This window comes from Cyprinodon tularosa, unplaced genomic scaffold (assembly GCF_016077235.1).
Source record: "Cyprinodon tularosa strain WSP-4 unplaced genomic scaffold, ASM1607723v1 ctg881, whole genome shotgun sequence".
NCBI classification, from domain to species: Eukaryota; Metazoa; Chordata; class Actinopteri; order Cyprinodontiformes; family Cyprinodontidae; genus Cyprinodon; species Cyprinodon tularosa.
This window is the reverse complement of record NW_024039653.1, coordinates 132,596-146,835: the sequence shown is the minus strand read 5'-3', so window position 1 is coordinate 146,835 and position 14,240 is coordinate 132,596. Positions and strand designations below refer to the sequence as shown.

The window sequence follows — 14,240 nt, the reverse complement described above, 5'->3', positions numbered from 1 at the left end:
ACTGGTTTCGGCAAGAGTTTGATCTATCAATTGGCTCCTCTTCGTCGTCTCTCTGTTACGTCATATGCTTCGTTGATCTGATTGCTTTATTTGGCCCGTCTATCACCAACATAGGCCAATCAGCTAACCAGTATTTTCGCCCCTTCCCAAAATTAGTTCTACGGAAGGTTTCCAGATGGATATGCCGAGCAAATCCATCTGGCGGAGTCAGGTTACTATATTAGTAGACAGTTTCATAAATCAGTTTATAAGCAGAGCAGAGACACAATTAGGGACAGCTGCAGATTTAGAGGTGAAACAGATTTACTGGGATATGCAACATGCAAGAAAATATATCTCCAAGTTTACAAAATACAAAACGCTATGCTATAATAAAATTTAACATATCTTTTTGTCTTTTGTAGTTCAACAGGACCCAGAAATAGCTGCAACCCAGAGACAGCCAGACTCACAGGACACAGACTGAAAATTAAAGTATAAAAAACCTGCAAGAATTAAAGCACAAGTAATACAATTCAGTGTATAAATGATTTTTGACATATAAGGTTCAATATATAGACTTTGGCTATCAATGACATTTAGGACAAGTTTCTAAATTAGATTTTGCTGCTTGTGAAGGAGGATAATCGCTGATGCAGCTTAAAAGGAAGCCATGCATGGATGGATGGATGGAAGTGAAGTTGTGTCCATTCTAGGGATGCAGGATATATTGATATTAGCATCAGTATTGGCTGTTATTTGTCATTTTTTATACATTAATGTTTTTGAGCCCTTTATAAATAATGCACTAAAAGTAGGCATCTGTCTATAACTATAAACACCACAAGCGTATTGTGGTGATATTGTGTTCTCAACAATAGTAAAGCATTCAGTAAATATATATTTGAGCTCATTTTTTGAAAATATAAACCCTATCGAAAGCATTCGGGTTGAGTAACTGTAGGTCCATCAGACACCATCTTTAGAGCGTCCCCACCTTTTATCGAAAAGTTACACCCTTGAGGGGACAAACCGGAGTTCAGGGTCTGAGAGCCAGTCTGGAGTCAGAGCCAGTTGTTCCAAGATCCAAGACAATCCACAGGGGAATCTGAGAACGAGGTCAGGCCACAGAAAACAGGTCAGAGATCCAAAAACAAACCATGAAAGATCAAATAGGGTTCATTCAGCCTCAGAGAATCAGGAGGCAGAATTAGGTCAGAATCAGGCAGACAGGTAACAATAACGCTGGACTAAAATCACTGATGGCTCGTAATAATCTGGCACTAGCAACTGGTCTGAGCGCTGGTTATATAGCCAGGTGAGCTGATGGAGCCTGACTGCTGAAAGGGTGGAGCTAACAGGTGCGTTGAATTTTAAATCAAACCAGCACTAGTGCCAAGAAGGACATGCAACTTAGAAGTCCAAATGAAATCCATCATTCCTGCTTGAAATCTAATTACCTGCCAAGGTTAGTGGATACTTGTTGAGGAACCAAATACAGATATTATTTATTGCTAAATTTAATGAAGAGGTAAAATTATAGAAGCCATAATCCAGAACAGATCGACATGAAACTCAAAAACTCACACAAACTAGGGAGGGAATAAACCGAAGGAATGATGAGAATCCACCAAATAGGAGTATATATGGCAAACAAAAGGAGTAATCAACTACGTAATTGGGGGCAGGTGTGGACAGAAGGATCTCGAAGGGAACAAGAAGAAAGGAGCCTGGCACAAGGGGGCAGTAGAGAGTAAACAAGAAATACATAAGAACTCAAATAGAACCAGAAAACAAGTAGAATGACACAAAATGGAAATGAAACCAATTAGCTAGAAAACACAGAATGACATAAATCAAAGAATAATTAAAAACTAAAAAAAGGAAACTATAACAGGACCAAAAAGTCCAGAAAGGTCTGAACTATGTCGTTACCACCTTAAACGTGTTTTAGATGGTTCTGAGGAACCTATTCTCAATTTGCCTTTGCCAGTCAGCTTTGCCTCTCTGGTTCTGCACCAAGCAAAGATTAGTCAAATAGTAGCAATAATTCATGTTAGATTTTTCCGCAAAAGGACCCCCACGAAGCCAAGAAGGTATTTTAAAGAAATCTGTGGCTGTTTTACAAAGATCAGCCAGTGAACACCTGAAATACTAATCAGTGGGCTACCTTTGTTTTGCTCATTAAAGCACATCAGTCGTCACCGTTTTCCAATCATAGCGCTTGGCAGACACATGCGCCATCTGGGAGACCCTGCATGAGCGCCTTTGTGTGCGCTGAATATGCATTAGTATGAGCAGGCTGTGTATGCTGATATCTAATCAATGTGCATACGGGGCTGTATATATAAAGACATGCTTGATTATTTATGGGTTTTTATAGAAATATATGGATGAGCAAGCACGCACGGAGAAGGTTGAGAGGAGTAGGTCTGGTTGGTTGATGGCAGGGAGGGGAGAGTAGCTTCATAGCTGCTTGATATTCATGAAGGCAGCTGCTGCAGTGTGCAGCAGTGAGAGGGAGATTCCCAGCGGAGCCTCTTTCTGGTCACACAGGCTGTGAGGGACACCATCAGATGATCACAGATGAACACAACACACCTCCAGCATCTAGCCTCTAAATACAGCTCAGTGAAGGAGATATGCAAGTCCACCTGCAGCTGAAAGAAAGAAATTAGTAGGAGTCGTGAAATGTGAATTTTACTGCTAGTATTTAACTTTTAAAGTCAGTCTGGTTAATTCTTATAACTCCTTTCACACATGCAGAAACAACTTCAAAGTATTATCTTAAAAAACAGAAATAATGATGAATATGAAACACAGAAAATAACATTTTTAAATCAAATGATTTTTATGTTAAACAATCAAACCTTTATTTTGGGGGGTTTTCTGGCTCCTGTTTCCTTCAAGGTCCAAACAGGAAAGGGGCCTGTGGCCAGGAGACGGCTACGTCGCCTGAATGTGTCGTATTACTCTACCGTTATAGCACAGCACACAGAGGGATTTGTTTGTGGCTCTTAAAAACGTTCGCTGTTGCACACATTAGGCTTTGTCACCTTCATTTTAAATATTGATCAAAGGTATCCTTTATGCTGGTTTGTAGCTTTTTGAACCCCATGCAGAATCACACAGAGAACCAGAGAGTTTTAACCTTTTATTGAAAAACCAGCAAGAATCTGGAAGCAGAAAACTGCAGGATGTCAGCTCAGCTTTCTGGTTGGTCTGAGGGGAGAGAGCAGACTGATCAGGAAGGAGATGGTTGATGACATCTGATGATTTGCAGTGGGTGGCAGCATGGATCTGTGGGGGTTTGACTCAGAGGGATTGCAGACTGAAGCCCAGAGATCCAGGAGAATGTGAGGGAGATCAGAGAGCGTTGGGACTTAAAGACACGCGGTGCTGGAGAGGCAGGCAGGCGGGTAATGAAGACTGAGAACTGCTGCACACAGGTAAGACCTTCTCCAAGAAGATCAGAGACGCGCTGAGGTTCACTGGTTGTCTGGAACAAAAACAGAGTCCACATTAAAAGAGATTCACAAGAAGACAAATTTCAACCAGAAAGATATTCCTGGTTTGTCTTTGGCTGGAAAACCATCAGCGAAGAGGGATGATCCTTCCCCTCCTTATAAACACGTTAGTAATCCTGACTGAGAAATGTTCTCAGGCATGCAGCAACACGGGTCGGTGATGCTGGTCATTGTGTCCAGCATGTAATGATGTCCAAAAGGCTAAAGGCTGTCTGCATTCACCACAGCAGTGTGGATAGTGTTCTAACATTTAACAACGCGATAGGAGGTAGAACTTTAAATCTCAGGTATTCATATCTGAGGTATACTGGAGGGTAAGACTCAACAGTAGAAGGCACTAACCTTTTCAGTATTCAAACTGGGTTTTTGGTTCTGAGAAATTACCAGTTGGTTGAGCTGTAGTCTTGGGAACCATCAGAGAGGACTAGGCTTATATCAGCTACAGACTTGGTAGAAAAGATGGAACAATGTGAAAATCTGAACTTCTCTGCGTCCCATTAACCAGTCAGGTAGTGGATGTAGCTGTGATATGAGATAAACAACCAAAGTGAACACAAGGTTTTATTTAGGTAAAAAACAGCTATAGCCTGTTGATCCATTCTGCTCCTGATATACCAGGTCCTGGACAGATGACGGTACCACTGGGAGCCCCTGGACTGGTCAGGGATACTGGCCAAACTGGGCGCAGATCTGTTGCTATGCTTGGCTTTCCATATTACCTACAGCGCTGAGTTAACCAGACAACAGATGTTACACTGTATTCTGAGTCCCATCCTATATTGGGATCCATGGAGCGCAGAATATGGTGCAACACCAGAAGGTGAATACTCACTCCTCCTATTTCAAGACACAGTAAAGCAAGCTGGGAGGAATTTCACTATGGTGTCAGTGACAAGAAGTTGAACTGTCAAGAGATTAACACCAGGTGAAATAAACAAATAGTTAGCGTGCAGCAAAGTTGCTGGAATCGCATTCGGTACAATCACACTGAACAGGATTCCAGCAAATTCGTTGCTACATTTAGGTGCTAGCTTGAAGTATTGGGACCAATTTGTAAGATGATCCAGGAATTGTCATTGCTTCACCACGTCATGAATTAGGAGGGGCTTCTATCTGCTGCTTGTCCATTTCAACTCATCATGGTGGACCTGGATATTATAGTTGACCGTCAAGTCATGGTGCTTTATTCATTATGGAAAGTTGACAGCAGCACCGGCATCCGGCCGTGCTCCGCTCTAGGAAAGGCCAACTGAGAAGCCAGCTCTTTGAGAAATAATCTAAAAGAACTTTTAAAAAGCATTCCTTACTTCATCCTGTGTCAACATCATTTTTTCTATCTCACAGTTTAACTGAAACTGTCTCTGCTGCTCTTCTTCACCCCACGCCACCGCCACATCCACTTCCTGATTGCTTTTCACAAAATTGTGATTTTTTTCAACTCCAGATGTTGACAGTTGTTTTGCTAATGTTGCTCCACAACCAGGAAGACAGCTGTATTGTTTAAAGAGGCGGGATTCCCTAAAAGTAGCCAATCCAGGTGGTCTCTTTTCTCCGGTGGTTATTGTCCGCAGAGTGACAGAACCTGGGAGTATGAGAAAGGTTGCTTGTGCGTGAAAATACTTGTGACATGCTCGGGTCTCATGGCACATAATCGGCCCATGTAAATAATTTACTGCAAATGGAAAATAGTTTATATGTATTATATTAAATATTTTGTATGAGTGTTTCCAATGCAGATGGCCTTTAGGCAGTATTCTGACTTTATAGAACCTCCTAACCTTCCTACATCTAAGGGGTTCAACGACAAACCGCCCCGCATTCCTGTCAGTTTCTGTGCTTCTACTCTGAATGTCTCCAGTGTTTTTGCTCCAGAAGTCTCTACTGTTCCTGTTCCAGTGGTCTTCAGTGTTTTACTATAGATGTCTCTATTTTTTTTTTTTTTACTTTAGAGGTCTCCAATGTTCCTGTTCCAGAGGTCTCTACAGATCCTTCACTTTGTGCCTGCTTGAGACCTCAGCCTCTTAGCCTTCCACCTGAACTGTAGGGTTTTTGTTCCTGTCAGGAGGTGATCCGGTATCCACCCTTATATGAGAGATAATGTCATCATTCTCAGCTGTTTGTGTCTTGGTTGATTGCACTCCTCAGTTTTCTGTTTACTTCTGTTGTATTTAATCCTCTTTTCTACCCGTGTTGTGGATTCTTCTGTTATCATCACTAGAATATATCCATTCACACTGCACCTCATGTGACCTGCTAACACTTTCATCCTTCACTAATACAGAGCATGACCGCCTCCATCCTTTACCAGACACGACCAAACCACAGACCCAGGAAATCCACACACTGTGGGCCTAATTCTCTGGTAAATACTATAAATAAATCTGGACTTTTTACATTTTGCAGCTTGTGTGTGATTCTGCAGATGGGAAAGAAAAGCACATCAATAAGGGATCAGAATGACAGCATGTCTCATTGACCTGTTTAAATGCTTTCATTTCGTTTTGTCTATTTGACTCTAAATTGGACTTTGTTGTTTTAAATGTGCTATATAAATAGAACAGAGCGTGACATTTATATGGGTTTAGGCTGTGTAAATATTTGATTTGAACTGTTGATACTGAGAGAGTTTAGGTTAAAAGTCCAAATGAAAGACAACAAAGATAAAACAATTAAGCCACATCCTGCAGTGAATTGGGTAAATATGTAACACTTTGTTTATTTAATACCATTAATTAAATATATAAGCTTCAATTACAATTTATGTCTAAATGTAAATTTAATAAAATATCCAGTTTCCTGCAAACAGATATGACCCAGTTATTGACTTTTTTTTTCCAGGAGGTGTTATTTTAGCTCCCATCAGAGGCTGTTCTTGTTTCTGCTCCTAATGAAGCAGGAGGAGCAGCAGCCTCTCCTCTCCTCTCCTCTCCTCCTCCTCCTCTGCAGAAATAGCTCCAGACTGTGCGGAGTGATACCGTGGTGTTGCGGTGTGAATGCTTGTGGGAGCGGCGGAGGGATACCATCGTGGATTCGCTGCTCTCCGGTTTTTCTCGGTGTTTTTCTCGGAGCGGCTGGAAGCGGCTGATCGTTTAAATCTCCGCGGTCGGATTTTCCTTTTTTATTAGCGACCAACTTTCCTCTGGTTCCTTCTGTTCGCCGGGAGGCGCCGCTTCCATGCCGTAGATGAGGCGCCTGTGAGCGGGTCCTTGTTGGGAAGTTTTCCGTGGAGCAGCGGAGGCCATGGCAGCCGAGGCTCGGCTGGAGCTGGTCGGGAAGCGGTTCCTCTGTGTCAGCGGGGACGAGCCGCGACACATCGGGGAAATTGTTCGGTTACCATGGAGATCCGGAGTCATACGAGCCGTGAGCAGCTTGGACAGCGGCAGCAGCGAGCTGACGGTAGGAATGAGGGAGGGGGGGGATGGCTGCTGCTACGGCCGGAGGGAGACCTTCCTGCCGGGGGGAGACCTTCCCTCCGGGGGGAGCCTCTGCCGGGGCAGACTGACCGGTCTATGGGGGGGGGTCTGCATGTCTAGAGTCCGCAGACCGGTCCGGCTAACGTGTCTGGTGTGAAGGAGGCTCCAGGATTGCAGCCAAACAGCTGCTGCTCCGCTGCGTTTGTTTCAACATGTGGAGGAATTTTACTCCCAGCAGCTAAATGTTTTAATCTGCTGAACATGCAGATCAGCTGATGCTGCTCAGCTCAGCTTTTCCCTCTTTCTGTCGCCTTGAACTAATCCCTGTTAGCTGACTGGGCTGCACTGAAGCTTTATTTATGGCTTGATCTCCAGAGCTGCTCCTTGGACCTGCATGTTCTCACAGCTGCAGCAGGAACAAAAGGCAGTTTGTGTTTCTGCAGGAATTGTCCTGCTTTTAAAGAGGCGAGCTGTCAAAGGCTGGAACCTCAGCAGCACATCTAATTACGCTAAGAAGTATTTTTAACAGCTGCTGCCAAAGAGGGGAAAGCAAACAAAGTGTGGAGATGTTTGTCTTGACAAGCCTTGGCTGGGTGGCTGTTTTTTTTTTTTTCCACAGTACACCCTGTACACTGAGGCTCTGCTCAGTTTTCTTTTGTTCCCAGACACCTTCTGCCTGCCTGTGCAGATAAGTGGGCAGAGCTGATTGGATCATTTCACCAACTGTCTTTGTGGATGTTTGGCTGATTGTGGTTCTGGTTCTGACCCAGCTTTGTTAGTCTTTGTGTCTGAAGTCATCAACCACCTCAAAGTCTGGCCAGGGTTCACCTCACCATGGTGAACGCTTCCTTAGAGCCGCAGATCAACATCAATCTGTTGATTATTATTTCATTAATCCATTGATAATTTGATAAACAAAGGTTCCTTTAAGAATTAAAGTGAAACTAAAGTTTTCCACTTAAGGAGTTCTGGATTGAGCAGATTGACAGACGGAAATGTTATTTTGGCCTTAAATGCAAAATATTTGTTTGTTTTTTTTACAATTTTGGTATAAATGCTGCTCTAAGTGGGTCACTCTGTCAGCTAAAGGCAGGTTTTACAGTCTCTATACTCGATTGACAGATTACTAGAATAGTTGACGATTATTTCAATAATCGATTAATTGTTTCAGCCCTAATATATTCAAAGAAAATGTCCGGTCAGCAAGGGATAACCAATGGATCATTATTTATACCTAAAACTAATATGTTTGCGGTGATTTAATGAATTAAGCTTTTCTTTTAATGTTTTACATGCATAATGGGAGTAACATAACTTTCCCAATTGATTAGTGTGTTGATGACCTGCATTGAAAGGTGATCCAGGATGTTCCTGCACCAGTGGTGCTCTGCTTTAATCCAGGCTGTGATGTTCAGTCTGATTAAGTTTAAAATGAAAATAATACAAATCCGGTTACAAAAAACATGTGAATCCAAGCTGTCGGGTTTGAGTCGGAGATATGAGGTTTTTTCACAGGTTTCTGAATCACATCAGGTCTTTGTTCTCTAACCTTTATTAGCAGCATCATTTTCAAGCTCTTCTTCTTTTTCTCTGCATTTTCTGACTGTAGGTAAATAGTGATGAAAACAGAACAAATGTATCTCAGGGAAGAAAGCTCCTCTCAGCCTCATGGTTTCAGTCAGAATCACAGGACAGACAGAAATCATTAAATAAAGATGTGGATGCTGTTTCCTTTGGACACAGAGGAGCTATTTGATCTAGCGGCGCTGACAGGTGGAGCAGCTGATGGAGCAGCCGCCTCCTGGTGACTGACCTCCGTGTGTTTGCTGTGTTCCAGTTTGGATCTGAGGGTTGTTGTTATTGTTGTTGTTCAGATGTTTAGCTGAAAAACGCTTCGCTGTCTTTATGTTTACAAAATGGTTCTTTAATTGATGATTTATTTCAATCACTGCCATACAATCTGACTCCTTGGTTATTCTGAATATGGATGTGGGAAATGAAAAGTTCACCAAAGAACTTAAGTCTGTCTTTGCTTTAACGCAGCATGTGTCTGATGCCACTCATAACAGAGGAAACACATTAGACATCCTTCTTACCAAAGGTCCAACTATTTGAAACGTGAATGGTGTTGGTGTGGCGTCGTCTGATTAGTTCGATGTCGTGCAGAGCCAGCCGTCCGTCTGCAGTGGTCCGGAAAACACAACAAAACAGGGTGACAGCTCATGGAAATGATTAGATTTGGAGATTCCCCCTGTTTATATCTTGATCATTTATTGAACTGTTATATGTCAGCTATTCTAAATGTCCCCTGTTAGGGTTAAAATGGTTTAAATAAACAGGTGAAATGAAGATTGGCGTAGGAAACAGGAAATGGAGCGCCAGAGAGCTGAGCGAACACGGTGCCAAAGCTTCAGCTTCATTAGGAAATTTACAAAGAAAAGTTACTTGTGTTCAACCAGACTTTGCATCGAGCAGGAGAGAGGTATTTATATAGGAAATAATACCAAACTGTCATGGTAGCTCTCCTGTTCTATTTGCAGACTCTCCAAACCTCCAGTCTGACGTGTTTGCAAATTGTTTAGTATTAAGGTTCAAGCCATTAAAAAAGCTATCAGCCCTTCAATACATATGGTAACACTGCCACCAATAGTGGAGCGAGAGATTATTCATTATTCCCGCTCACAAATAAGATAGTGATGTTATCTCCAGTCTGAGCTCAGCTACGAGCTGCAATCAACTTCCAACTAAATGTCATCTGTTTCAGATCAGTTTGTCACAACATCTTATTCGTTTAGTTAAAGGTATTATGGAGGATTTTCGCAAATTCTTTAAAAGACCCGCCCTCTACACTTTGAAAAAAAGTGCAAGAGCGTGCATGAGCCCATTTCTCCTCGTGCACGTTCTGTTTAGAAGTTGCTGTTCTCATAGCAGCTCACTGTGTCCATCCGTCTGCTCTAACCCCTAAATTCCTCCATCACTATAGAGCGGGGACTATATAGTGAACTTTATAGTGAACTCAGTTCACTGACCGTTCAGACAGATGATCGCTGCTTTTTGCTCCGTTGGTCACGTAACTCCTCCTCCACCGCACGGTGCCTGCGCCATCTTTGTTATTATCTGCTGTGACAGTAAATCCCATAATGCTTTGCGAGGAGAGCTCTCCACGCAAAGCATTCTGGGAAATATCTGTCTCTTCTGAGGCCTTTTCCTCCTCATCCACTTCATAGAAACTCTTTATCTTCCGACTCTCGGCCATTTTCAAAGAACCACGGTGAGAAAGGTGAGCTTCAATGACCGTCTGAAACCGCAGCTCACCACAGATCTACGCCTGAAAGAAAATGATAGCTAACGGGACAAGCGCATAGGACGGCCTTACGGAAACAGATCACCAGGATGATTGACAGTTAGGAGGACCACTGATTGAGATGATCCACCCGGAAATAAAAGATCCTCCTCTATAGCTTTAAGACCTCACTGAAAACTGGAGTTTTCCCAAAGGCCCTAAATACAGCGGTCGTTAAGCTTCTGGTATCAACTCTGCCAGTTGTTGGAGAAGTCCTGTCTGGCTGAACTCAGATGCAGGCACTGTCAGAGTTTTAGTTAGCGCTGCGTTTGACACTGTGGGCCATGGGATCTTACTGGCTAGGAATATCTAGAAAGGCTCTTCAGATTCTACCTTGAGGACAGACTTACTGTGTGGCGCTGGGAAACTGTGTCTCAGACCAAATTAGCTTGACCTGTGGGGTTCCCCAGGGGCCCATTGTGGGCCCCCTCTTGTTCGATCTGTCCATGCTTCCATTAGGTCAGTTAATTCTATTGCAATAATGCAGACGATACTCAGATCTATGTTTCACTGACTGCGGGTGAACATGGAGCTGTAGATACTCTCTGCCATTCTATCAAACAGATAGGTGTCTAGATGCAAAACTGAGATAATTGTCTTTGGACCACGAAAACCTAGAGAAGCTGTCAGGGTTCATCCTGGACTCAGACCTGAATTCAACAGCCATATTAAGTCCATTAGATCAGCGCCGTATTAAAGCAGACTTGGAGAGATGAATCCATGCATTTCTCCAGCAGGTTAGACTATTGTAGCAGCCTTTTCTCTGGCCTTTCCAAACAAGCTGTTAGACAAATGCTGCTGCTGGAGTCCTGACCAGAACCAGGAAGTACGACCATATTAGTCTAGTGCTCCGGTCTCTTGCTGTGGCTCAGGGAATAGATTTAAAAACGGCTCAACTTGTGTACAAGTCTGACATGTTAGAGCCTTATGGACCACCTTGGGCCCTGCCATCCTCATGGAGGGGGTCTCCTGGTGTTCGCCACTAAACACGGTGAAGCTGCGTTTCATTTTAATGCAGCCAAGATCTGGAACAGCCTCAGTAAGGATGTCAAACACGCCTCAACCCTGAATATGTCAAGGTTGAAGACATGCCTGTTTAGTGTTGCCTATGGAGATTGATTGGATTTGAACTACTTTTAATATATAATATGTAATTTTATACGTTTGTATTGATTTGTTTTATTGTTGGTGTTTCTGTGAGGAACATTGAGTTGCCTTGTGCATGAAATGTTCTGTATAAATAAAGTTGCCTTAGTGTACAGACTTCATTATGATTAGATTCAGTACTTTAGCACAGAAACAAACAAACGTCATCGCTGTTGTTTTTCACAGCTAAACTCATGGAAACGGCCTGGAAAGAAATGTTGTTTTTCATAACATGATTAAATGAAGGATTGAGCCCGATATCTGTTATTCTCTTTACCCTAATAAAGCGGCTCCCCGCCATTACTTCCATTAAATGTTCATCAGGATGATGGGGAAGCTGCTGGTCTGTTTGTAGCGCGTTCACCTTTCAGTTTAGTTTATTTCTATAGCTACAATTCACACCATGTCATCTCAGGTCACTTTATAGATCCAGATAAACCAGATCATCCAGTCACATTGTTTCAAAGTTTTCAATCTAAGGAAAACCAGCTGATTGCATCGACTCATTGACTCTTCAGCAATCCTTCACACTAAGCATGCTTGTAGCGACAGTGGAGAGGAAAAACTCCCTTTGAACAGGAAGAAACCTCCAGCAGAACCAGGCTCAGTGTGAGCGTCCATCTGCTGAGGCTGACTGGGGTTCAAGGAGACAGAAGCAGACATAGAAATAGAAGCATAGATACAAAAGGCAACTGTCAACCAGCTCCAAAGGCGGCCCCATCCAGGAAACACACAGCCAGGCAGACGAGCTCTGAGCCAGCTCCCGTGTCAGAGGATGAAGAGAGCACATCCAGTTAGTCACAGTCAGAGAAACAGGACTACACTGAAAAACGGGCCAAGCTCCAACATCTAGAACCAAAGTTGTTCCAGTACAGTCAGTCTGTCTTTGTAACGTAGCTTTGTGGTTGGTCTCTGATACGGTGCTGGAATAGATGATGGGAGCAGAGGGAGGGGCTTCTCCATCAGACATCAGTCCGTTTTAGCTTCACATCGTTTCCCTCAGAGTCTCTAAAGTCAAACATTTCTGCTGAAGCTAATGACTCACATCCAAACCTGGTTTATGGATCTCTGATCATATATATTGGTTTGGTGGTGAAACAATTGAATAATAAATAAAAAGGGTATGATTTATGAAATAAATGACATGGATGTAATGAAACAGACCCAGAGCGTCACAGTTGACCTGTATTTCTGTTATGTAATCACACTATCATCTATCTGTTCAAGGTCTATAAAGAAAAGTTAGGAGAGGCTGACAAGAGGGATCCTCTGGAAACCGTCTGTTTGCAGTAAATCTGGTTTCACTTTGCTTGCAGCAAACATCACAATCCTGTAAACGGAAATAAAAAAAATTCAGAAAGAAAATCTAGAAAAACATCAATAGGAAAAAGACATTGAAGGTAATGATGTAAATATCTCCATGGTGACATCATCATCAATCAATCAATGTTTTCCCAACCTTCACTTTATGCCCGTTCTGGACCAACACCAACGTCTAGCAGTTCTATAGAAATACATCCAGAGGAAGAGAATGTGATCTGGAATATGCAATTTGAGAAAAAATGAAATTAGTAAAATTTAATCTAAAGAAGAAAAACAAAAGAATAAAATTTGTTTTCTGAAAAAAAATACATTTTTTAAATTAAATAAAGAAAGCAGCAGAATAATTTAGAATAAGTTATAAGCATCTGCTAAATACATATATTTATATATAACATATGTGGGCGTGTCGGTTTAAAGGGGATATGTGCTGCTAACCAATGACTGGAGAGGCTGAGAGACGACGTCAGATGCTGGCTGGGTAGATCTTTCTGTATAGAATAAACCCTCTGGGTGGTTATATTGGCGTTCCCAACACCCAAACATGTTTAAGATGAAAAGAACCGACAAATGCCTCCAATTGCTCTCCCTAATGCTCAGCATGACGGTAACTCAGAGGCATCGCTGTCGACCTCATTTCCACCTGCTAAAGGGTTAAACCGCTCGTCCTGTTCCTCCGCTTCTGGATAAACTGCTAAGCATTTATTCATCAGAAGTCTCCTCATTAAGGCGCTCTGCTGATGACGTCATTGAATTCCTCTGATAATGGACTTTTTCACCTTGACGGGGGCAAGTATTGGCATTGCGATATGATGAGCACCACAATCCAATATCATCAGGATATCGTAAATGACAATATGATGTTTGACCGACTCATATCGAATTTAAAGATAAAAAGTAGGTAAATCAAAGATATTGATTATTTATTATATAGGTAGCCATGTTGTTTGGGGTTTGAGTCAGTTTGCTTTTGCCTCTACTAAAGAAATAACGCACAGCACCATCTACAGGAGCGGCAGTGCGTTAGCAGCACATTCCCTCCATTGATTTAGGGAAAAATGTTTTTCTTCTTTTTTTTTTTTTTTTAAATCAATATGTCTGCAAATTAAATTCTTTTTTCCCACCTCCCTACACTTGATGGCTTCCAAACGGATAAATCTTGCCTCCCTGTGTTGGTTCGCCGCTCCGGCTGCTGGTGGGTTGTGTCTGGAAGGAACATGGCCGTCTCTGGTGCTTCAACTCGTTCCCCTTCAGTTAGCGGAGCTCTGAGTCCCAGGAACACCTGAGCTGCAGGTTCTCAGCAGCCTCTGGTCGCTCTGCTGCTCTAACAGCAGAACTGATCCGTCCAATCAGAGCTCCTGAAAGAGCTGAATTTGGCTGCAAACCCGCCTCCTTCCTTCCTGAATGCCCAGACGCCGCTGAACGGATGGTTTATACCGTAAAACAGAACTCAGAACGGCCTCTAGGTTTTCTGTCGGCTGTGATGCAGGTGAACAGAGAGCAGGCAGAGCA

The 14,240-nt window shown here is 42.7% G+C and overlaps 1 protein-coding gene across 1 annotated transcript in view; it reads left to right on the top strand.

Annotated features, from left to right (window-relative positions):
- Positions 1-6,491: 6,491 nt before the first annotated feature.
- LOC119775618 (probable JmjC domain-containing histone demethylation protein 2C) overlaps positions 6,492-14,240 on the top strand; it is a 42,535-nt gene continuing 34,786 nt past the window's right edge. Inside the window, exon 1 of the mRNA XM_038273665.1 lies at positions 6,492-6,902. Within this exon, the coding sequence (XP_038129593.1) occupies positions 6,747-6,902 (156 nt within the window). The 5' untranslated portion in view covers positions 6,492-6,746. The remainder of the gene's footprint in view (positions 6,903-14,240) is intronic.